General features: G+C 37.5%; 1 protein-coding gene, 1 non-coding gene and 1 pseudogene across 2 annotated transcripts in view; 2 read left to right on the plus strand and 1 right to left on the minus strand.

The window, feature by feature from the left end:
* Pibf1 (progesterone immunomodulatory binding factor 1) overlaps positions 1-19,617 on the plus strand; it is a 234,411-nt gene extending 214,794 nt beyond the window's left edge. The window contains exons 17-18 of the mRNA XM_047553407.1: positions 3,062-3,235; positions 19,224-19,617. Coding sequence (XP_047409363.1) covers positions 3,062-3,235; positions 19,224-19,274 — 225 coding nt within the window. The 3' untranslated portion in view covers positions 19,275-19,617. The remainder of the gene's footprint in view (positions 1-3,061; positions 3,236-19,223) is intronic.
* Positions 14,450-14,549, plus strand: LOC124985994 (uncharacterized; annotated as a pseudogene).
* LOC124986064 (U6 spliceosomal RNA) lies at positions 16,921-17,027 on the minus strand. The gene has a single exon (XR_007108966.1). It is a non-coding gene; the product is annotated as a U6 spliceosomal RNA (small nuclear RNA).
* Positions 19,618-26,645: the final 7,028 nt, after the last annotated feature.

Below are 26,645 nucleotides of genomic sequence, written 5' to 3' on the forward strand. Positions count from 1 at the left end.
TGATCTCCAGTATACTATGTTGTTATAGGATAGTCATCATGGGAGGAAATGTGTTGGATCCATACATAAAAATAAGGAAAACACGGAGAATGTCATAAAAGAATATTGACATGTTGAGCTACATTATAATCAAAAGTTTTGCATAGTGAAAAAAAAAAAGACATGAACTAAAACAATTGCCACTCAACCATACAAGGCTAATTTCCCTTTAATATAACAACAGCTCCTTGAAATGTGTAAGAAAATGACCATTCACCCAGTAGAAAAATAGGCCATGGAGATCAACAGAAAAGGAAATATCTTTAAATATGTGGAAAGCTGCTCAACTTCACAAAAGAAGAAATGCAAAATAAACATACCTAAATACTTGTCATACTGGCAAAAATCCAAAAAGGTAACACAAGCATACATTTTATCAATTAGCAAACTGAAGCTCATTGAACCAGAGAAGGCTGCCTAAGTTTAGCCAGTGAATAATAGCATCAAGAATAGATGTGGGACTGGGGATATAGCTCAGTTGGTAGAGTGCTTGCCTGTCAAGTACAAGGCCCTGGGTTCAATTCCCAGCACCACAAAAAAAAAAAAAAAAAAAAAAAAGAATAGATGTATCTTTGACTTCTAGACTAATACTAAAATATTTCCACTATATGTGCTTGACTCTCTGTGTGCTCAGTGTATGATGGTATTAATAGGTACTATTTAATGTTAAAGTGGCATTTTCTTTGTTCAGATTTACCATTGATATAAAAGGGATCATCATATAAGCCAAACATAGTAAAACTTAGAATGGTTCTAAATGTTATTTTGGTATCCACTCTAGCTATATGATCCTAATAGGAATTTTACAGAATCTTCTTATTTTTAAAGTGTTTTTTACCTGGATTTCAGAAACCATGCTAATACTATTAATACTGTCAAAAGTACTGCTGTGATCCTAAAACTCCAAATTGGAGTTATCCTATTCTCAATAAGGCAAAAATATGAATCTCCCTTCTAATCTCCTGACTGGCATCAGGGGTGATCTGTGGTGGCACACACCTGTAATCTTAGTGACTTGGGAGGCTCAGGCAGTAGGATCACAAGTTTGAGACCAGCCTCAGCAACTTGGTGGTAACAAGACCCTGTCTCAAAAATTTAAAAGGACTGGGGATGTGGCTCAGTGGTTAAGTACCCCGGAGTTCAATCCCTGGTATCAAAAAACAGGTGATCTGCATCCTGTACTTGCTCTTTTGCCAGCCACAGAAGAAAGCCTAGGACACTTGAGGGCAAAACCCTCTGCCTCCCACACTCTCAACTCCTTCCCTCTCTCTTATCTCCATCCCTCCTCCCCTCCCCTAGCAAATATAATAGACTAACCTCTCCTTTACTGTATTTATCTCTAAAATGCTGGTACATTGTACTGAAGGTAATTTTTTTTCCAGTTATTTTATTTCATGTTAAGACAAAAAAGTTATGGCTAGTAGAAAGATGTTGTTTCAGATAGAAAGTTCATTTGCAAGGTGGTGGTGGGAGTTTCATGAAAATAAAAGGGAGACCAATAGAGAAAGGGAACCAAAGGGACAGATGAAGGGAAGAGAAAGAGGTGGGGGAAAAAATGAAAGTTCCTCATTTCGTAGGCTGGGAGACCTCATCTGCCCCTTCCCTTTTGATTATCTTGGTGAATAGAACAGGAGCTAAAATGTACAAAAACACTAGATGTGATTAACACCGACTCAGTATATAACTTCACTATAGAGGAGAACATAAATAATATAATCTTGGAAGAAAAAAAAAAAAAAGACCCATAAGGCCCAAACAATAATATATGAGTTTGGTGATTTCTGAAGCTATACATATTCTCATGTGTTTTGAACAAGCCAGCCCAGCACTGCTGAAAGGAGAAAGGATTCTGGCACCATTTCTTCCAGCTCCTCTCCTGGCCCTAAAATCTATTAAGGTTATGTGGCTTAAACTCAGCAGCTCTGTTTTAAAATACTCACTCAAGCTAGATGGTTCTAAATAGAACTAATGACAGCCAGAAAAGAAAGGCCTGTAGGAACTTGCTCTGACACAGAGCTGATGTCTATAAACAGATTAGTAGCAGAGAACAGAGTATCTTTCTGTTGCCGTAAGTTTTGTGTCTTGGCATGAAGATGAAATAAAATAATAGGAAAAAATTACCTAGTATACAGCCTACTCTGCAGATAAATAAGGTAAAGAAGAGTTTAGTCTGTCATCTCTCCATATATTTGTGTTTGATCAATCACTTTAGTAATTAAATAAATATTGTGCTAATGTTTATTAAGAGGGGAAATAAAGCACAGAATAGACTTGCAATAAGGAATGAGTAAAAATTCTGATCTGAGTTCTTCAAGAAGTTTAACATAATTAACCTTTCCCTCAGTGGACGATTGAAGGGCCTGGGGGATGGCTCAGTAGTATAGTCCTTGCCCAGCATATGTGAAGATCTGGGTTCATTCCCCAGCATCACAAAAAAGAAACAGAAACCATTTATCATTTGTAAAAGGATAAGGGGATAAAATGGCTAAACAAATCCTGAAGTACTTTATTAAACTTACTGTTTGAACTGGAGATTAATAGCTAAGGGAAAAAAAATTATTTGGGTTCTTTTATTTCCTACCATCTTCATATAAGACTTCATAAGGATTGGTATAGTTTAAAAGGGAGAAAAAAAATATTAAGCATCTAAATAAACTAACAACAAATGTGTAAAAAACTATGCCACACCAATTACCTCACAATCTCTGGGTGTGAGACATAGGCATCAACGGTAGTTGCTGATGCTCCACAGGTGATTCCAATATGCAAAGTAATTTGAGAACCATTAGAGTATAGTTGTCATACGAAAAGTAATGTCAAATTTATGATGGTAAGATTCATGTGTGTGATTATTGTACATTAATATTTTGTTGTTTTTACAACTTTGCTCATTTATGTAGTATAATTGCTTCAAATATTTCTTCTACTTCAAGAAAAGTAAGTAAATATTTTAACATCAATTATTAATTTGTCCCTTTGCCAAAATCATACTTGTCATTTTCTTGTTTTCATATATCAACAGGAATTAGCAGCGATGAAACAGATTCTCATTAATATGCGTAGTAAACATTCTGAAAACAACTTACTTCTTACTAAAACAGAATCAAAAAATCTGACAGAAAATCAGCCATCAAAGACTTTGAATTTGCCTAAAGAACATGAAGACAATATATTTATACCCAAGCCAACACTCTTTGTAAGTACAATTAAAAGTACTTCTAATTTCATCTCTGATTTTCACTAAATATATTTTAAATATTTTCCTATGTTCGTATTGTTTTTAAACTAACTTTAATAGTTTTATGCAAGGGCCTCGAAAGATCTGAATTTGTTCCTTTTTTTCAGTGTGTATCTTATCTCTCTTACAGATGATAGTTGGATTTTGTTTCTAGTGAACATATTGAACTTGCCCAGAAATTATCCTAAATGTGGCACTGTCTTTCCCCCGCCTCCAGGGACTAATTATAGGGGAATCAGAAATGCATTGTGTATAATGTTGTAATTTACATAAGAATAAAAGGGGGGGAGAATAAAAGGAATGAAAAATAGCACCTGTTCCCTCCCTCTTATTTATAAAATAATGTTTTTTTCTGAGTCCCCATGAAGTATAAAACCAATCATATTAACATAAACTGAAATGCATTGTTAGGTAGAAATGTATGTGCACAGAAACTAGTCAAAGAAGTAAATAAGGAAATTTTGTATTAAAAGAAATTAAATTAAGAAATATTAAATTATATACTTTAACAAATAATAAAAATAGAGATTAAAAGGCAACAGAATCAAAATAGTAACATTATTAAAATATTTTACTTCTTTGTGGCTTCTCAATCATGGCTTCATTTCTCAGGAGAAAAGTGATTTTTACCTTCTGCACATAAAGAATCAAAGCCAGAAAGACTTTCTCTGATACTCTGATTCAGTGAGTCTCCAGAATCTTAATTTTTAAAAAATTCCCTGGGTGATTATAATAAGAAGTCAAATATGGGAACTTCTGATCTAATGCATTTCATTATATGTGCAGATAATGCTCCTCAAGATCATGATTGTATAATTCAACCTCCCTTTTTATTTTTTTAACCTCCTTTTTTAACAAATGATAGAAAGTTGCAATCTCAATCAAATAAAGAACAGTTGTAAGGATACATATGGCAGTAAAGGAGACTGAGCTGACAGGAAAGAGAAAGCAGGAAACCTCCACTGCCTGGATACAAGGCAACTCCTGGGATTTCAGCAGCCCTGTCCCTGAATCTTTGCTTCTGCAGTACATTAGCTTCTCTTTGTTTCTTTCCTGGTTTCTGTTTACTCACAGTTTCCACTTCCTCATTGACTTGCTCATTGCCTTTGTCTTGAGACATCTTTCTGTGCATCCTTTCCATCTCTGCTGTCTTAGAACCTAGATTTCACTGCATTTTCCAAGACACAGCTCACCCTCATGGGCAGTACCCTCTTTTTTGGCAAGACCTCCTAAAATCATTAGTCTATAGAATGACTGCTCTTACTGGTGAACAGAGGTCACACTGTACCAAATTTAACTGCTTAGTGCCATTTTTTTAGGGGGACTATGGCTGAGTTTTCCTCAGAAGCGGGCTGAGAGTATGGTGAGACTGTGCCATCTGTTATATCTATAGGAAGAAGGCAGAGTGAATGCATGAACAATGGGAAAATAAACTCTGATGAAAACCACAAGATAGAGTCAAATATTTAAGACCTATCAGAATTCTCTCAGCCAGGTGTGATGGTGCACACCTGCAATCAATCCAACAACTCTGGAGGTTGAGACAGGACAGTTCCAAGTTTGAGGCCAGTCTGGGCAAATTAGGGAGACTCAATATCAAAATAAAAGTTAGAGGACTGGGGAGGCAATTCAGTGGTAAAGCACCCCTGGGTTCAATCCCCAGTACCAGGGGGGGAAAATCTCTCATCTGCTTTTCTGACCCTCCTCTATTCCAAGCAATAACCACATCTTCTGAACCTGCTTTTCTACATTTCTGACTTTAACTTAACTTGGTAACCTGTTGGTGATTTCCTAAAATCCTGAGTGCAGCCAGTACATGAATAAGATTAAGTTTTCCCAGTACCTCAAAATCAGGTTATGCAGTGAGGATAAAACCAAGAGTCACTATATGAAGTATGAATTGGGTTGTTTTCATTTCTTCTTTTTGCTTATCTGCATTTTCTATTTTGTTTTCTGATAAAGTTTATTATTGTTAAATAAGGGAACATGTTCAAAGAGGTTACAAGTTTAGCTGCCCTCATGAAAACTGAGAGGTGATATTGTAGACCTGTCAAATAAAGATTATGTGCTAATGCAAAATTAGTAAGGAGACCAAGTGGTGGCACACACCTATAGTCCCAGCACCTCAGGAGGCTGACGCAGGAGGATCATGAGTTCAAGGCCAGCCTCAGCAATTAGTGAGACCCTAAGCAACTTAGTGAGACCCTGTCCCAAAAAAATTTTTAAAAGGTGGGGGGAGTGGGGGATAAGGATGTGAATCAGTGGTAAAGTGCCCCTATCTCCAGGGCCCAAAAAAAAAATTAGTAATGAGATTTATATAATTTAGACACTCTTAGCCTGTTTTTATCTATAAATTAGAAGAAAATTACTTGAAATTCATTCTGGAATTTATATTCTAGTATTCTGTAATTCACTTTAGGCATAAATTTTTTTTTTTCAGTGTCGGGGATTTAACCCAGGACCTCACATATGCTAGGCAAACCCTCTACCACTGAGCTATACCACCAGCCGTGTTTTTTATTTTGAGAGTCATTAAGTTCTGCCTAGGCTGGTCTTGAACTGCCTATCCTCTGGCCTCAGCCTCCTGAGTAGCTGTGATTATTGGCATGCACCACCACACCTATCTTTTCAGTATTTTCAGTTTTACCTGACAATACTTATATTTTATGAACTTGTTAATCAGGAATTTATTATGCAAGTACTTGAAATAAGATCTAATAATTTCATAATCTTATGGTTTTGTAACTAAAATGGAAACATTTCTAACTTACTTCCAGATCCTTTGGCTAATATTTGTTGTTGGTATTTTTTTCAATTTGTTATTTTTAGTTACACATGACAGTAGAGTCTATTTTGACATATTTATACAGACATGAAATATATCTTTTTCTAATTAGGATCCCAATCTTGTGGATGTACGTGATGTTGAGATTCACTGTGAATTATTCATATACGTACATAGGAAAGTTATGTCAAATTCATTCCACAATCTTGTTGGTATTTTAACTGATATTAAATCAAGGATGAATGAATGAACCAGGCACAGTGGCACATACCTGTAATCCCAGCAGCTCCAGGAGACTGAGGCAGGACAATGTTGAGTTCAAAGCCAGCCTCAGCAATTTAGCAAGGCCCTAAGCAACTCAGTGAGACCCTGTTTCTAAATAAAATATTTAAACGGTCTGTGGATGTAACTCAGTGGTTAAGTGTCCCTGGGCAGTACCCCCCCACCAAAATTAGATGAATGCATGTATGCATTTTTTGGGGGGGGAGGGGGGTGTACCAGGGATTGAATCCAGGGGCGCTTAACCACTGAGCTACATCCCCAGTCCTTTTTATGCTTTATTTTTGAGACAGGGTATTGCTGAATTCCTCAGGGTCTTGCTAAGTTGCTGAGGCTGGTTTTGAACTTGCAAACCTCCTGCCTCAGCCTCCCAAATCAGTGGGATTACAGGCATGCACCAGGGCACCCAGCAAATGCATGCATATTTATCCATTGAAAATATGAGGGAAGCACACACAAAACTACTGTTAACTGGGCAGTGGCATTGGAGCAGAGTTATCATAAAGGAGAGAGAAATAAGGGCTTGACATTTTTATTTCTTTTTATATTCTTATGAATATTTTGCAGAGTGCATGTGATATTTATTTATATATGAAGACAAGTCCAAAAGGTGTATTTTATAGAAAAACTATGATCATTGAAATCACATGTGACAGAGTTGTTGTTTAGGCATTTAGTGCACCAACATAGACTAGATTGAACTACATAATATAAGTACCTTCAGGACAGAAGTTCTGATCCATTTGTGTTCTACAGCACATTAACAAGGCAGGTACTCAATAAATATTTGCTGAGGATAAAAAAAAAGCAGTTACTTGTCTTTCTCATTTGGCTATCTTCTTAGCTTTAAACTCTTTGCTGGGTGGGGATGTTAAACTCAGCTATAGGGAAGTGAAAGCAGCAACTTCCAAGACAATAGTGAAGACTACTTCTGCCATCAGCAAAACCACTTCAGTCACTCTCATTCACAAACACCCAGTTCATTCCCACCTAATCATCTGCTTTCTCTCTCAAGATAGCTCTTAGCTATGCTAGGCTTTTTGTGTAGCCTTTCCTTCCTGGAAAAACCTGGAGCTGTTCTAATCCCCTTTAGAGTGACTTTCCCTTTTCCTTCCCAAACACCGTGTAAACATCCTCCTAAACATCTTTCACTAGTTTTCTGCTGCCATCTCATTCCAAAATGTCATTTATACTTAGGATTTGCATTATTGTCACTGTTTTCTTAATACCTCAACCATCCTTCCCTAACAACCATCCTTAGTCTTTTCTCCAAGTGAATGTAGGGAAGAATAGAGTTACTTTAGATTAGGCAGAGGGGAGTGAAGGGAGGGGAGGGGGCCTGGGGGTAGGAAGGGTAGTAGAATGAATCAGACATTATTACCCTGTGTACATATATAACTGTATGACTGGTGGGATTCAAAATCATGTATAACCAGAAGAATGAGAAATTATACTCCATTATATATGATGTTAAAGTACTTTCTACTGTCATGTATAACTAAAATAAAAATAAAATTAAAAAAAAAAAAAAAAAAAGCCTTGGACTCCAAGTAGGGAACAGATGACAGTGCAGCCCCAGTACACAGTGTATGAAAGTGAATTACAGTGAGTTGGTAATGGAGTACAGGTCTTGGCTTGGATTAGTTAATACATGTTGGATGAGTAAATTAAGTTTATGTAATTTATATGAACCACACGTTTCTCTAGAAGGCTGCATGTAGTCATCTGGAAGGAAGAAAATATTCAGGTAAGTACAATTCAGTTCAACAGGTGTGTACTGACTGATATAAGAATCTATACTAGGTATGATAGAATATTTGATCTTTAGATAGGGTCTGCTTTAAAGATGCTGCTGCTTGCTGGGCAGGGTGGTGCATGCTTGTAACCCCAGTGACTCAGGAGGCTGAGGCCTGAGGGAGACCCCATCTCAAAATAGAATAAAAATGCTAGGGAGGCTGGGCTCCGTGGCACATGCCTGTAATCCCAGCAGTTTGGGAGGTTGAGGCAGCCGCAGCAACTTAGTGAGGCCCTAAGCAACTTAGCAAGACCCTGTCTCTAGATAAAATATAAAAAGGGGTGGGGATGTGACTCAGTGGTTAAGAGCCCCTGGACTCAGTCATTGGTACAAAAAAAAGTTTAAAAAAGGGTTAGGGATGTAGCTCATGGGTAGAGTGCCCCTGGGTTCAATCCCCACTACTGCAACAACAACAACAAAAATTAAAATAAATTTAAAAAATGCTGTTCCTCTGCAGTCAAGGATAGGAAACATGTAACAATAGTAGTAAATGAAATTGGACAGCCTACTTTATAGGAAATATGAATTGTTTATGAAAATTCAAAGAAACAATAGATAATATGATGTTGGTGGACTCAGACTGTCTTATCAGAAAGAAAGAATTTGAGCTAGGCTTTGAAGAATGTATAGTATTTTGTCAGATGAAGATAAGAACTGGAAATTCCAAAGGCAAAGATAATACAACTTTTACAAAATATTTTCTAACTTGTGATCCTGTTATTTAGGAACAGGATGTCTAGTGTGTGTCTTCTGTATCTAGTCTTTTTTCATTTCTTACTTCATTATGTCTGTCTGATTTTAGTCATTTCACCACTCATTAACACTTTCCCTTAAGACAAAAGGAAAATAAAAGTAGATCTGTTATAAATAGAGTAGTCAAATTAATAGAGACATAAGCTAAAATGGTGGTTGCCAAGGACTGAAGGCAATGGGGATACTGTTTAATGGAAATAGCTTCAGTTATGCAAGATGAAAAAGTTCTATGGATTGTTAATAACTGTAAATGTACTCACTGCCTCTAATCTATACATTTAAAAATGGTTAAGATGGGGCTGGGGCTCAGTAATAAGAGTGTTTGCCTGGTGTGGGAAAGATTCAGATTCAATCACTAGATTGGGAGGTGGAAGAGATACAGTTAAGATGGTGTATTTTATGTGATGTTTATTTTAAATCACATTTTTTTTTTTATTTTAGGTATTGTAGAGTGGTTATAAAAACAGTTTTGTTTTGGTTTTCTTGATACTGAAGATTGAACCCAGGGGTACTTAACCACTGAGCCACATCCCCAGCCCTGTTTATTTTGAGACAGGGTCGCACTAAGTTGCTTAGGGCCTCACTAAGTTGCTAAGCCTGGCTTTGAACTTGTGATCCTCCTGCCTCAACTTCTCAAGCCACTGGGATTACAGGCATGTGCCACCATGCCTAGGTCATTATTTGTTTGTTATTTCCACATTCCCACTGTGCTGGGGACTCAAACCCAGGCCTCCAGCATGGGAGGCAGGCACTCTACGTGATGGGCTATATCGCCAGCACTCATTATTTGTTAATAAAGAAAAGTTTATGCTGGCTGTGGTGGTGGACACCTGTAATTCCAGCAACTGAGAAGGCTGAGGCAAGAGGATTACAAGTTCAAAGCCAGTCAGGGCAACTTACTTAAGACCCTGCCTCAAAATAAAAAATAAAAAGGGCTGGTGATGCAGCTCAGTGGTAGAGTGCCCCTGAGTTCAATCCCCAGTACTGCAAAAAGAAAAAGTTGATAATTTCATCAAAAATAGAATTTAGTAGTTACTTATAACATACTAATATAATGAGTACAATTGGATGTATTAAGATAAGTGACACAGGGGCTGCCTGGAGGTGGTATTGTTTCTTACTTCAGAATAAATGACCTTTGCTGATAGATTAAAGGTGCTCTAGCCACCCCAGGCATTGGGGACTGAGGGAACCAATAGCTCAACATAACTATAACACTTTCTTTTCACATTTGTGTTAGGAAGCTATGGAATCTAGACTATTTGTTTGGAACCTAGACTTATCTGACCAAAATTATGACCAGACCTCAAGATACTTCTGTGCACATTGACATTTTTTAAATATTGTTTTCAGTTTTTAGTATCAGGAATACTAATTGTAACCTCTTCCTAATGTAATTTAACTGGCAAATTGTTAGAAATAAGGGACTTCTTTTTAATTTTTACTTTATTTCTTTTTGGTACCAGGGATTGAACCCAGGGGCACTCAACCGCTAAGCCACATCCTCAGCCCTTTTTATTTTTTATTTTGAGACAGGGTCTTGCTAAGTTGCTTAGGGCCTCACTGTTTCTGAGGCTGGTCTTGAACTTTTGATCCTCCTGCCTCAGCCTCCAGAGCCCCTGGGATTACAGACATTCACCACTGTGCCTGGCCCACCAGGCTTATTTCATCTCCTTTTTATCAATGATCATTCTTTCTAATTTTAACAACTTTCTCAATATGTTATAACCCCAAGTTATATATTAATGTTTTAGTTGACTACTTCTGCATGACACAAAGGACCTATCTTATCAGTTAATTGTCTCCAAAAATCACTTTGTAACAGTGAATTACTCCTGGTAGGTTTCTGGTTAATGTTGTCATTTGTTTCTACAACAGTTTTCTGAACACTTTGCTAAATCTGGAATATAATTTACTTTGGGACCTGTTAACACACCATAACAATTTAAGGTTATTAATTTGTTCTGTTTCTCTATAAAATTATAAATATAATTAACTTAAACCAGCACATCAAAATAAAAGCAACATTCTCATTATAAAAGATTATCTTTAAATAATTTATATGCCTAATATAAAATATTAAAATATGTATATGAAAACAGCTTAATCTAAAAGAGTATATATGAGAGTCTTATATTTAAAATAAGAACCCTTCTCACTTAAAATTAGTTTGTTAATAACTGAGGGGCATATTAAATTTTGTTACTTATAAAGAACCATTCATGGTTATAAAGGGTAAGTAACTTTATTAAAGTGGAGGAATAAAAGAAATACTATTGTTCAAATGGTTAAAGGAATGGAATTAACCAAGTATAATGGCATACACCTGTAATCCCAAAGATTTGAGAGGCTGACGTAGGAAGATTACAGATTTGAGACCAGGGGTTCTCAGCAATTTAGTAAGGCCTTAGGCAACCTAGTGAGACCCTGTCTCAAAATGAAAAAATAAAAAGGTCTGGGGATGAACTCAGTTATAAAAGAACCAATGGGTTCAATCCCTAGAACCCAAAAACCAAAAAAAGTGGAATTATCAAAAAAAAAGCAATTAATTGTATATCCAAATTATTTTATCAAATAATAATAACTTATACAGGAAAACATGACAAATTGTAGGAAGAAAAATAAAACAGGAAGCAGGATGGAGAAGGGAGGTGGGTATAGCCTCCCTGAGAAGGCGATTCTTAAGTAAAAACCTGAAGGAATAAGAACACAGCTCAAGGTTTTTGAGCAGCTACATTTTTTTAGATCCTATCATCATCTTATAATATTGAGGAAGCTTTAAAATAGCAGTATAATAGGTAGAAATAGATTCTGATGAAAATCTGTTTTGCTATTAATAAATTAACTGGGGACAGTGGCATACACCTATAATCCCAACTACTGTGAAGGCTGAGACAGGAGGATCATAAATTCGAGACCAGTCTAGGTAATTTATCATAACCCTGTCTCAAAATTGAAAATAAAAAGGGCTAGAGACATAGCTCAGAGGTAGACTGTTTAACAGCTTTAGCAAATTGTTCAGTCTCTTGGATAAAGACCTGGAGATAAGCATTTCAGAACTAGTTTCTGGCCCTATAAATCAGAGACCTAGGTTTCTGCTTTTCTCTTCAGAATCCTTGGAGTGTGGCTTCTACTTTTTAAATCACAGTATAGATGTTGTAGACTCAGCCATCACATCTGCATTCTAAGCAGGAAGCAAGAAAAGAGATTGACCACCCCATCTCCCTTTCTAAAGAAGTTTTTCCATAAATCCTGCCCAATGTCTCAACTTATATTCCATTGGCCAGAACTTGGTCACATGACCCATCCTAGCAGCAAGGAGAATAATATGTCATTTTTAACTAGATGGGCCCATTGCTCTCCTAAAAAGCGTCTGTTTTTAGATTCTGTTATTAAGAAGAGAGAAATAAGCCAGGTTCAGTGGCACATGCCTATAATCCCAGCTGCTTGGGAGGCCGAGATAGGAGGATCACAAGTTCAAAGCCAGCCTCAGCAACTTTCTGAGATCCTAAGCAACTCAGCAAGACCCTGTCTCTAAATAAAAATATAAAGAGCTGGGGATGTGGCTCAATGGTTAAGCATCCCTGGGTTCAATCCCTGGTACCCACCCCACAAAAAATAAAGAAGGGGGTATAGGACTAGGATGTATTTCAGAGATGAGGCCCTGAGTTTGATCCCCAATACCACAAAAAATAAAATAAAAACAGTAAAGGTTTGGGATATAGCTCTGTGATGGAGCACTTGCCTATCATATGCAAGTCTCTGGATTCATTCCCTAGCATTATACAAAAAAGTTACAACCAACTCCTAATAGTGCCAAATTGGGGACTAAACTCTAATACATGGGCCTCTGAGGGACATTCCAAATTCAAACTACAGCACAAGCTAACTAAGAAAAGGAGGACAAAAATTACCCTCAGAAATGAAAAGGGAGCATTACTAAACTATCCCATAGACATTTTCAAAGACAATAAAGGAATAATTATGAACAACTCTATAACCACAATTTTTTTTTAATACTAGGAATTAAACCAGGGATGCTCTACCACTGAACTATATCCCCAGCCCTTTTTATTTTTTATTTTGAAACAGAGTCTCACTAAGTTGCTCAGGCTGGCCTTGAACTTGGAATTCTCCTACCTCAGCCTCCCAAGTCACTGGGATTATAGGCATGTGCCAGCACACCAAGTTTGTGACCACAAATTTGATGAACCAACTCCTTGAAAGACACAATCTGCTACAAGTCACACAGGAAGAAATAGACAAACTGAATGATCCCATTTCTATTGAAGAAGTTGTATGGATTTATAACCTTTCAAAGTAATGCCAGACCCAAATGGGTTCCCTGTTGAATTCATTTAAGGAAGAAATTATACCAAATGATGGAAACAAAGGGAATATGTTTCCCACTGCATTTTACCAGGCCAGCAATAGCTTTATAACTGTAACAAGATAAAGATACTACAGCAGAAGGGAAACTACAGACCAGGGCTGGGATGTAGCTCAGTGGTAGAGCTACTTGGTAGACCTAGTATCCATAAGGCCCTGGGCTCAATTCCCAGCACCACAAAAGGGAAAAAAACAAAAGAAAACTAAAGAAACTACAGACCAGTGGGTGTAGTAAGGCCCTGAGTTTGATCCCCAGAACCATAAATTAATTAATTAAAGTAAAAATTTTTGCCTAGAAAACCACAGACCAATACCTCTCATGAACATAAAGCTAAAAAATCTTTGTGGATTTTTATGGGCAGTGAAATTATTTTGTGTGATACTTAAGGCACGTATACCTTTGTTAGTTGTGACCAAAACGCCTGATAAGAACAGCGGAAAAGTTTATTTCAGGTTCGCAGTTTCAGAGGTTCAGTTCATGGTTAGCGAACTCCATTACTCTGGACCTGAAGTGAGGTAAAACATCCTCCTGGAACAGCCTGGTGGGCGAAAACTGCTAAGCTCATGGCAGCACAGAAACAAAGAGAGAGGAGCCAGGCACCAAATATAATCCCCAAGTAAACACCCCCAGTGACCTGCCTGCCTATAGTTACCACCCGATAATCCATGCAGTTAATCCATCAAGTAGATTAATTCACGGATTAGGTTATAGCTCTCAGTCTAATTTCTTCACATCTGAACATTTGTGAATTGCCTAATGTGAGCTTTTGGGAAGATATTTCATATGTGAACCATAACAGTGTCTTAAGACATTTTTCCAAACCCATAGAATGCCCAACACCAAAAGTGAACCCTAATGTAAACTATGGACTTTGAATGATAATGATGTATCAGTGTAGGTTTCTCACTTGTAAGGATGTACTACTATGATGAAGGATGTTAATAATGAGGAGGCTAAGCATGTGTTGGGGCATGGAATATGTAGCAGATCTCTTTAACTTCCCCTCAATTTTGCTGTGCACCAAAAACTGTTCTTAAACAATTGCCTTTAAAAAAAATGCTCAGGCTGGAGATATAGCTCAGTTGGTAGAGTGCTTGCCTCATAAGGCCCTGGGTTCAATCCCCATCATTGCAAAAAAAAAAAAAAAATATATATATATATATTTTATATATTTACTTCAGATGAACATATACTAAAATTGGAATGATACAGAGAAAATTAGCATTGCCTCTGTGATCATGCACAAATTTGTGAAGCATTCCATATTTCTAAAAGAAATAAAACACTGGTGAACTAACAGACATTTCTGGCCAAATGGTAGTTTTTTTTTTTTTTTTTTTTGCTGTTAAGTTTGGATTTTTTTTTTATTGTAAACAAATGGGATACATGTTGTTTCTCTGTTTGTACATGGCGTAAAGGAATACCATTTGTGTAATCATAAATTTACATAGAGTAATGTTGTTTGATTCACTGTTATTTTTTTCCCTTCCCCCCCCACCCCTCCCACCCCTCTTTTCCCTCTATACAGTCCTTCCTTCCTCCATTCTTGCCCCCCTCCCTAACCCTAACTCTAACCCTAACACTAACCCCTCCCACACCCCATTATGTGTCATCATCCACTTATTAGTGATATCATTCATCCTTTGGTTTTTTGAGATTGGCTTATCTTACTTAGCATGATATTCTCCAGTTTCATCCATTTGCCTGCAAATGCCATAATTTTATCATTCTTTATGGCTGAGTAATATTCCATTGTATATATATACCACATTTTCTTTATCCATTCGTCAATTGAAGGACATCTAGGTTGGTTCCACAATCTGGCTATTGTGAACTGAGCAGCTATGAACATTGATGTGGCTGTATCTCTGTAATATGCTGATTTTAAGTCCTTTGGGTATAGGCCAAGGAGTGGGATAGCTGGGTCAAATGGTGGTTCCATTCCAAGTTTTCTAAGGAGTCTCCACACTGCTTTCCAGAGTGGCTGCACTAATTTGCAGCCCCACCAGCAATGTATGAGTGTACCTTTCTCCCCACATCCTCGCCAACACCTGTTGTTGCTTGTATTCTTGATAATCACCATTCTAATTGGGGTAAGATGGAATCTTAGGGTGGTTTTGATTTGCATTTCTCTTATTACTAGACATGTTGAACATTTTTCCATATGTTTGTTGATTGCTTGTACATCTTCTTCTGTGAAGTGTCTATTCATTTCCTTAGCCCATTTGTCGATTGGATTATTTGCATTCTTGGTGTAGAATTTTTTGAGTTCTTTATAGATTCTGGAGATTAGTGCTCTATCTGAAGTATGATTGGCAAAGGTTTTCTCCCACTCTGTAGGCTCTTTCTTCGCATTGCTGATGGTTTCCTTTGCTGAGAGAAAGCTTTTTAGTTTGAATCTATCCCAGTTATTGATTCTTGCTTTTATTTCTTGTGCTATGGGAGTCCTGTTGAGGAAGTCTGGTCCTAAGCCGACATGTTGAAGCTCTGGACCTACTTTTTCTTCTATAAGATGCAAGATCTCTGGTCTGATTCCGAGATCCTTAATCCATTTTGAGTTTAGTTTCGTGCATGGTGAGAGATATGGGTTTAGTTTCATTCTGTTGCATATGGATTTCCAATTCTCCCAGCACCATTTGTTGAAGAGGCTATCTTTTCTCCATTGCATATTTTTGGCCCCTTGTCTAGTATGAGAAAATTGTATTTATTTGGGTTTGTATCCGTGTCCTCTATTCTGTACCATTGATCCACCTTTCTATTTTGGTACCAATACCATGCCGTTTTTGTTACTATTGCTTTGTAGTAGAGTTGAAGATCTGGTATTGCGATACCCCCTGCTTCACTCTTTCTGCCAAGGATTGCTTTAGCTATTCTGGGTTTTTTATTCTTCCAGATGAATTTCATAATTGCTTGCTCTATTCCTGTAAGGTACATCATTGGGATTTTAATTGGAATTGCATTGAATCTGTATAGCTCTTTTGGTAGTATGACCATTTTGACAATATTAATTCTTCCTATCCAAGAACATGGGAGATCTTTCCATCTTCTAAGGTTTTCTTTAATTTCTTTCTTTAGTGTTCTGTAGTTCTCATTGTAGAGGTCTTTCACCTCTTTTGTGAGATTGATTCCCACGTATTTTATTTTTTTCGATGCTATTGTGAATGGGGTAGTTTTCCTAATTTCTCTTTCTGAAGATTCATCGCTTATGTATAAAAATGCCTTAGATTTATGTGCATTGATCTTATATCCCGCTACTTTACTGAATTCACTTATGAGATCTAAAAGTTTTCTGGTGGAATTTCCTGGTTCCTCTAAGTATACAATCATATCATCAGCAAATAGGGATAGTTTGAGTTCTTCTTTTCCAATTCGTATCCCTTTAATTTCTTTGGTCTGTCTAATTGCTCTGGCTAGAGTTTCAAGGACAATGTTGAATAGAAGTGGTGAAAGAGGGCATCCCTGCCTTGTTCCAGTTTTTAGGGGGAATGCTTTCAGTTTTTCACCATTTAGAATGATATTAGCTATTGGCTTAGCATAGATGGCCTTTACAATGTTAAGGAACATTCCCACTATCCCTATTTTTTCTAGTGTTTTGAGCATGAAGGGGTACTGTATTTTATCAAATGCTTTCTCTGCATCTAAAAAATATGGAACGCTTCACGAATTTGCGTGTCATCCTTGCGCAGGGGCCATGCTAATCTTCTCTGTATCGTTCCAATTTTAGTATATGTGCTGCCGAAGCGAGCACCCAAATGGTAGTTTTTAATCACCAGTTAATAAAATAGACTTCTGGGCTGGGGAGATAGCTCAGTCGGTAAAGTGCTTGCCTTGCAAGCATAAGGCCCTGGGTTCGATCCCCAGCACCGCAAAAAAACAGAACAAAAAAATAAAATAAAATAAAATAGACTTCTGGGGCTGAGTTTAGCTCCATAGAAGGAAGAGAGAAAAGGAGAAAGGAAACAAACGAGCATTCTAGCTCATACTTTTGTGTCCTTTAGATTTGGTTAGGGTGGGTCACCTATGAATTCTCTTGTAAGATAGGCCTTTCCCAAGTGATTTTCTTATTTTTGCCAGGGAAGTTTCTCTGACGTTTGATGCCAAAGCCATTGAACTTTCTTTTAAAGAAAGAACTGCTGAAATGTCTTGATTGCATTTTACAAAGATAAGCTTGAAAGAATTATGAACAGTGAATTGAACAAGTTAGTCTCAATCAGAATAGGAAGCTCTTGCAGGAATCAAGCCAGAAATGATAGAAGCCCAACATAAGCCAGTGAGATCAAGAGAGAAGCACAGTAAAGATACTTTAATTACAGGATTAGTTAGAATAGATATAGAAGAGGGATCTGATATTTCTGATTTAGATTAATGTATTTGTGACTTTAATTGGAGATCTGAGGACAGAAGAAGGTGGCTTATATTGGTGGTAATCCACACTAGCTAACACTATGAATAAGGTCAGGCGGGGCTGATCACTGATGTCACTTTCAACATTTTGTGCATTCTCTATGACATGCCAAACAATATTTTTAAAATATGAACAAAGGAAGGTGTGGTAGCACACACCTGTAACCCCACCGGCACAGGAGGCTGAGGTAGGAGGACTACAAGTTCAAAGCCAGCCTTAGCAACTTAGTGAGACCCTAAGCAACTTGGTGTGATCCTGTCTCAAAATTTAAAGGGCTGGGGATGTGGCTTAGTGGTACAGCACCTCTGGGGTCAGTCCCCAGTACCAAAAAAAAAAAAGTATGAAAAGAATATGAGTTGCCATACTATCTATATGTCTCTTTGAGAATATGGTTCTTTGTAGTTTTAAGCAGATATAAGCGATAAAGAAGTAAACTGCATATTTAATAAAGCAAATTATATGAAATAGGATATTTTAATTGGAATCACTGCCTTAAAGGAATTCTGAATGCTTTATTCCTTAACAGCTCACTACTTTTTTCTTTCCCTTTTTGTTTTTTGTCATTGTTATTGTTGGTTTTTTTGGGTTTTTTTTGTTTGTTTGTTTGTTTGTTTGTTTGTTTTGTTACCAAGGATTGAACCCAGATGCACTTAATGCCTCAGCTATGTCCCTTGCCCGGTTTTAATTTTTAATTTTTTATTTTGAGACAGGGTCTTACCAAGTTGCTTAGGGCCTTGCTAAGTTGTTGAGGCTGGCTTTGAACTTGGGATCCTCCTGCCTCTGCCCCCTGAGCCACTGCAATTACTAGCATGTGCCACCACGCCTGGCCTGCTTTTTTCTTACTTCTGTACAGCCTGGTTGTTTTTATACTGAAATGATTAAGCAATAAACCCAAGAAGTACTTTAGTAAGTACTTAATAATTCAAGATTTAAAACATGATAGTTGGAGTATAGTAATTCTTCAGTAAATATCAATTGACTGAATGAATACTCATGTCTAGAAAGTTGGGTCCTACTAGATTTTTTTTTTCAGTGCTGGAGATTGAACCCAAGGCCTCATGCATGGTGGGCAAGAATTCTACCAACTGAGCCACATCCCCAGTCCTGTAGAATATATTGTTTGAACCAAAAAACTTCTATTTGTAGTTTTTTTGTTTTTTTTTTTTTCTTTTTGCTAACCAGGAATGATTGAACCCAGTGGTGCCTAACCACTGAACCCCCCCAGTCCTTTTTAATTTTTTATTTTGAGACAGGGTCTTACTAAGTTGCTTAGGGCCTCGCTGAGTTGCTGTGGCTGGCTTTGAACTTGGGATCCTCCTGCCTCAGTCTCTGATGTTTAGCTTTCTTACAGATCTACCAGGTAGAGTTATTTCTGACAAAGGACAAAACTTTTGTCCTTAAGTGTCCTTCTGAACCAAGAAAAGCAGTTCTGTAGTTGACATAAAAAGGCCCCAATGTGTATAGGTAATTAGTTCTCTAAATTGCCTTTCTTGTCCTCCTTGTAAGCATTTTGTTTCATTTTCTTTTTCTTCTTTTTAGACTAAAAAGGAAGCACCTGAATGGTCTAAGAAACAGAAGATGAAGACCTAGTGTTTTCCACTGCTGGGGACCAAACCCAAGCCTTCATGCTAGGCAAGCGCTCTACCACTGAGCCAAATCTGCCTCCAAAACCTGAGGATGTTTTGGATTGGATATGCTGGATATATCATTATTTACTCCTGAACTTCTTTTTATGATGAGAAAGAAGTTCATCTTAATAATATACTTAGCATTTTTTAAATAAGTAATTTAATGTTACTCAAACTAATGTTATATTAACAAACTTCAGCATAATCAAAATATATAAAGTGAAAACAATAATATGCTTTATATTTGATTTTATCTATTTTGTTATAAAATAAACATGTCCTATGATTTAGATTTTGGAACTTTCATAAATGTTCAGTGTGTGACATAAATATTTTGGTGAGTAAATTTTCCAGACTACATAAATTTTTTAAAAATATTTTTTAGTTGTTGATGAGCCTTTTATCTGATTTATTTATTTATATGTGGTGCTGATAATCGAACCCAGTGCCTCACACATGCTAGGCAAGCACTCTACCACTGAGCCACAACCCCAGCCCAGACTCCATAAATTTATCATGACCCAAATACAAAAGACACCTTGTGTTTTTTAAAGCTAAGAATCATTTGCGAAGTCTACTTCACAAGCACTTCAAATCCTTATAATGGTGGTCAAAAACCATGTAGGCGGATATGAACTGCTGCTTCTCCTTTGGGCTTAGTATTTTTTTTTTCATATTTCTTATTATCATCAACCAATCAAATGTGACAGAAAGTCTGCTATTCTGTTGGTGAGGTAAAAGTGTGCTGGAAATCTATTGTAACATCAGTCGTAACATTGCTGCTCCAGATATGATATTGACCAATTTAATGTCTGTTGAGTGAGAAAAGAAATCAGTACGATTTTTTTGTCTTGTCATAAAATGTTTCATTTCTCATTGATATAATTTAAAAGAGGTGGGGGTACCACAAAAAATAAACCAATAAATAAAAGGAGGGAGGCAAAAGGGAAAAAAAGAAAAATTATTTTCTTTGTGGTGTTAAGATTGAACCAAGGCTTTAAGCATGTTAGGCAAGTAAGTGTTCTACTACTGAGCTATATGCCCACCATATAATTTTATATAAATAGATAAATAGTTCTGTTAAAAGACAAAATGACAACACATTTAAAGATCTTGTATTTTTTGTTGTTGTTGTTTTTCTTTTTTTTCTTTTCTTTCTTTTTTTTTTTTTTTTTGCACTATATATTAAACCCAAGACCTTATACATACTAGGTAAGTACTCTACCATTGAGCTACATCCCCAACCCTAGTTTAAATATCTTAATTGCCTTTATTTGTTATGTGGAACACTTCATTCCATATGAGTATTCCAAAAAGCAGAGCAGAAGATGTTGCTTTTAAGCTAAAAAAGGACTAAAGAAAGCAGAAACAAAGAACAAAAACTGGATTTGCCTTTTGTTTCAGTTACTTTCTGCCCTGGGAGTGTAGCTCAGTGGTGGAGTACCTATTTAGCAAGCTCAAGGCCCTGGGTTTAATCCACAGTGCCTAATAATAACAACAAAACAACAATAACTGGTTGATTAACATCAAGTCACTCTTTTTCCTGTAAGGATTAACACAGAGGCAAGTTTATTATCATGGACATTGAAACTGACCCCTTAGGGAAATTTGTTTTTATCTCTCCTGATTTCTTGGAAGGGCAGATAACAACTTGGTTTCAGTTGATGACCTGAAACTTTTGTATGTGTGACTGTATTTTGTTTTTCAGTCTGGTCTGTTAGGGCCTTAGCTTAGTCCAAAACCATGACCTCCTGTACTTTTTATTCAACATACATATCCAATTTTCTCAAGTACTATTAGCATTTGGGCTGGATAATTCTCTCTCAGGTGGGAGTAGGAGGTTTTCCCTCAAATTGTGTGATGTTTAACATCTCCCTGGCCTTCTCCACAGAAACCAGTAGTACCCTAACCCCAATCACAGTTTTGATAGATCAAAAAATGTCCTCAAGGGCTGGGGATGTAGCTCAGTTGGCCCTGGGTTCAATCGCAAGTACCACAAAAAAAAAAAAATGTCCTTGAACCGGACTTGGGGGTGTGTGCTTGCAATACCAGCAACTTGGGAGGCTGAACCTGGAGGATCTCTAGTTTAAAACCAGCCTCAGCAATTTAGTGAGGCCCTGTCTCTAAATAAAATACAAAAAAGGGCTGGGGATGTGTGTAATAATGATTAAGTGCCCCTGAGTTTAATCCCTGGTACCAAAAAAAAAAAGTCCTTTACTGACATTTGTATTGCTTCACCATCAGCTATTATGCATCTCCTCACTCCTTACTCCTTACCTTATCCTCTTCTGGCCACATTTCTTTTGGGGGGGTGGGACTGGAGATGGAACCCAGGAGCACTCAACCACCAAGCCACTGACCCAGCTCTTTTTTGTAGTTTATTTAGAGATAGGCTCTCACTGAGTTATTTAAGGCCTCGCTAAGTTGCTGAGGCTGGCTTTGAATTCACAATCCTCCTGCCTTAGCCACCCCCAGCTGCTGGGATTACAGGTGTGAGCCATCACGCCAGCCCATGTCATTTTTTCTTATTTAAAAATAAGTCAAAACTACTGAGGAGGCTGATCACAAGTTTGAGGCCAGCCTGAGGGCCTTAGCAAGACCCCGTCTCAAAATTTTAAAAACAGGCTGGGGGGCTAGGGAGTAGCTCAATGGTAGAATGTCCCAGGGTTCAATCCTCTGTAGCACAAAAAAAGCAAAAGAAAAAAATTGTAAAAACAAAATTAACACTGAGTGCGGTGGCACAAACCTGTAATCCCAGTGATTGGAAGACTGAGGCGGGAGGATCGCAAGTTGCGGTACAGCCTCAATAATTTAGTGAGAACCTGTCACAAAAAATAAAAAGGGCTAGAGATGTAGCTCATTTGTAAAGTGCCCCTAGATTCAATCCCTAATACCAAAAAAATGGGGTTTTTTTCTTGGTGTTTTATGAAATACTGCCTAAATGAAAGAATAATAGCTACCATCATAAAGCCCATTCCACCTAGTTGCTGTTTCATGTTTTCTACTACTTTATTTGTCATAGTACTTCTGCCAAATAAGCATTATCTTCATTTTTTACATAAAAAAAAAGATACTCAAGTAGTTTATTATCCCAAGATCAGACACATAATAAATAGAAGTGGATTTGAGCTGAATGTTCCTAATTCCAATGGCCATGCTCTTTCCGGTGCAGGACCCCTCATGCTCGGTTACCTATCCCTGCCACTACCTGCAGTGGGATGGAAAGAATAAGGTGAGGGTATCCTAATCTATCAGCTCTTCTTGGGTGCGGGGTGACCTAATGGGGCTCAGCATAGTTGCATTTTGGTCAGAAAAGTTCATGGATATCAAATCTATTCCTAAAGATTTAATGTTGCAGACACTTTCTAAGAGTTTTTCTAGATTAATAGGATACAGTTGAGTCTTCAAAATCAACTAAATAGCAGATATTAATTTTATTGATTCATCCATTCTTTTAACATGAAAAAAACTAAAATTTGTATGACATTGAGATTGAATTGTCTTCTTCCCTTCCTTAAAGCTGTCTTAAAAATAACCCTATAAAATCTCAAACCCAAAGGAAGGAGTTTATTCTCAATATAGAAATTTCTAAAAAGAACTATCATCTAGTGACCCAGAGTACTCCAAATTCACTTTTTATATTGAACAAGCAGTTGTTGGATGATCATCCATCAGGAGTTTTACAGCAAGATTTCCACATGAATTTTGTATTTATTTTTCAGGGCTGGGGGTGGGACCCAGGGCCTCCTAGGCATGCACTTATCCACTGAGCTCCACCCCCAGCCCATCCAATGTCAAGTGTTTAAGGAACCAGGTTTCCTTTTATGCTAACATTCTAAGATGGACAGAAAGGTTGCTATATAGTCCTTGTTTACAGCTTTATGAGAGGCTTCTGTGGGTATCTTTAAGAAAACCCACTAAATTCTTTGAAAAAAGATTTTCTTTTTTTTTTCCTTTCCTTGTAATAAAGATTGAACCCAAGACACTTTACCATTGAACGACATCCTTAGCCCCTTCTATGTTTTATTTTGAGACAGCATCTTGCTACGTTGCTGAGTGTCTTGCTAACTTGCCCAGGCTGGCCTCAAACTTGTGATCCTCCTGCCTCAGCCTCCCAAACCACTGGGATTTTTTTTTTTTTTTTTTTTTTTTTTTTTTTTTTGTGGTGCTGGGGATTTGAACCCAGGGCCTTGTAGTTGCAAGGCAAGCACTCTACCAACTGAGCTATCCCCAGCCCTTATGCCACTGGGATTAACAAGTGTGCATCACTATTCCTGGCATCACATTTGTTTTTTTAAAAAAAAAAAAACTTAGTAAAACTTTTTTTGTTAAGTTTTTTGTTAAAAGTTTTGTTAAAAATAAAAAATACTACTGAGCAGGTAGTAGTGCACTCCATCCAGCCACTCGAAAGGCTGAGGCAAGAAGACCACATGAACCCAGGAGTACAAGGCCAGCCCAGGCAGCATAGTAAGACCTGTTAAGAAAAAAAAAAAAAAAAAAAAATTAAAATTAAGAAAAGGAGAAAGGAAAAAAATGCTGCTTCTATCTGACATGACTTCATGTGAAGATGAATTCCTTGCCTAATAAAGGATAAAAAATTGGGTTATTCTAACTTTTCACTTATATTGAAAAGCCTAATGATTTACACAAAAGAAAGTTGTTTATTTTAATATTACTCATTTTTAATAAATAATGTAAGTGCTTTGAAGAAAGACTTCCTCAGGAATAGAAGTCAGGCAACACTAGCCAACTAGCTACTAGAGTACTCATGTAATACCATTTATTTTGGTTGTCCAGTCCTCAGCTTTCACAGGTTCAGAGGTTTTTGTTTTTGTTTTGTTTTTCTTTTTTAAGTACCAAGGATTGAACTCAGGGGCACTCAACCACTGAGTCACATTCCCAGCCCTATTTTGTATTTTATTTAGAGACAGGGTCTCACTGAGTTGCTTAGCACCTCACTATTGCTGACGCTGGCTTTGAACTGGCCTCCCTCCTGCCTCAGCCTCCCAAGCCGCTGGGATTATAGGCATGCGCCACCACACCCAGCCAGAGGTTTAATTTTATTAATGCAATAAATGTGACATATTTTGGGATTATGCCCACATTTACTGGTGTATGATACATAAATCATGATATTAACATATTACTATTTTTGGGGAGGGGGGGAATGGAACCTAGGATCTTGAACATGCTGGGCTGCTGCTCTCCTCTGAGCCATACTCCCAGCATAAAACTTTTAAGAAAAATGGAAAACTACTCTGCAGAAAATGACTTCACAGGATCAGAACACCTGGCCCCTTCTCTCCCTGTTTCCCTCCACATTCATCATTTTCCACTGCTTCCTCTTCTACCTGACCATAAAAATCAGAATTTTTCAGAATTTTTCCCCCTTTAGCCCTTTTCTCTTTCTATTCTGCACGTATTCTGTAGTTAATTTCTACTCTGTGGTTTCAACTACTACTTGCTAGTAGTCACAAATATATATCTGAGGTCTACACGGTTCCTTTTAACACCTTTCTACTTGGCATTTCTACATGCATGTCCCATTGTGACCTCACATACATTTACAAAGCAGAACTTGCCAAGTTTCTCCTCCAGTGTTGCCATTTTCAATAAGTGGTATCACCTACCTGGGTCATTCCAGATCTTTCCCTCATTAACTGCCAGCATTCAATCACCAAGCCCTCTTGATCTGCTTCATAAAGATTTCCATTTATTTATTTACGTTACTTTTGATAATGAATACCTCCAAATATACAGTAGGATAGAGAAGACATCTTGGAATGACAGATACATGCACTTTGTGGTGATGGCTTCATAGGTGTGTATGTCAATATTAATTAAATTGTACCTTGTATGTGTATGTATGTGTGTATGTGCATGTGTTAGATGCAGTTTGGATGTGAGGTGTCCCCAAAAGCTCACATGTGAGACAATGCAAGAAGGTTCAGAGGAGAAATTATTAGGTTTGGAGAGTCTTGAAATAATCCATGGTTTAATCCCTGATGAGATTAACTGAGTGGTAACTGGAGGCAGGTGGGGTGTGGCTGGAGGAGTCGGGATCTTGAGAGCAGGGCTTTGGGATATATTTTGGGCCAGGGGAGTCTCTCTCTCTCTCTGCTTTCTGATCATCATGTGAGCTGCTTCCCTCTGCCACACTCTTCTACCATGATGTTCAGACTTCCTTGAGCCTTGAGGAATGGAGCTGGCTGTATATGGACTGAGAACTTTGAAACTGTGAGCCCTTAAGTAAACTTTTCCTCCTCTACAATTGTTCTGGTTGTGTCATTTAGTCACAGCAGTGAAAAAGTTGACTAAAACTGTGTGTGTGTTGCTGGGGGTCAAACAGGGCCTCGTGTGCTAGGCAAGCGCTCTACAACACAACTGCATTCCTGGCCTCCAAACTGTGCCTTTTTGAAATGAGCAGTTAATTGTACAGCAGTTGTATCTCAATGATGTTTTGAAAAGAAGAAAGAAATTGAGTTAGGACAGGGCTATCTAGCAAATCCTGACAAATAATTTGGGCAGCAAACTCCAATGAATGCTAAAGTAATTAGATAAAAGGATAATAGGAAAATTAATTAATTAATTTATTTATTTATTTATCTTTATGGTACTGGGGATTGAACCCAGGGGTGCACCACCACTGAGCTACATCTCCATCCCCTTTTTTGCCTTGAACTTGAGATCTTACTGCCTCAGCCTCCTGTGTCACCAGGATTCAAGTGTGCACTATCATGCCGGGCACTTATAAGGAATTTTGTGTCAGTCCATAATGACCTATCTTTGCTAATAAACATTAGCATCACTAAAATGGGAAATGATGTGCCTCCCGATATGATACAATGTTTTGTTTTTTTGTGGTGCTGGGGATTGAACCCAGGGTCTCATGCTTGTGGGGCAAGCACTTTACCAACTGAGCTATATCCCCAGCCTGATGTGATATAATGTTAAGTATAAAGCACCATCTGTGAACTATCCTTGCCAAAAAAGAAAAAAAAAAAAAATTCAAATCAAAATTTCAGATCTAGCTTCCAATATTCAGGCTAAACAAGAAATGAAAATCAAATTAAGTTAAAGGAAACCCTGGGGCTGGGCACTGTGACAACTATAATCCCAGGGACTCTGGAGGCTGAGGCAGGAGCATCTCAAGTTAGAGGCCAGCCTGGGCAACAGTGAGACCGGATTTCAAAATAAAATGAAAAGAGATAAGAACTGTAGTTCAGTGGTAGAGTGCCCCAGGGTTCAATCCCCAGTACTGCAAAATAAATAAATACATACATACACCCTGAAGAAGCAATTAACTAAATCCAGAACCTGGAACATTCAGGAC

This window comes from Sciurus carolinensis, chromosome 5 (assembly GCF_902686445.1).
Source record: "Sciurus carolinensis chromosome 5, mSciCar1.2, whole genome shotgun sequence".
Classification (NCBI taxonomy): domain Eukaryota; kingdom Metazoa; phylum Chordata; class Mammalia; order Rodentia; family Sciuridae; genus Sciurus; species Sciurus carolinensis.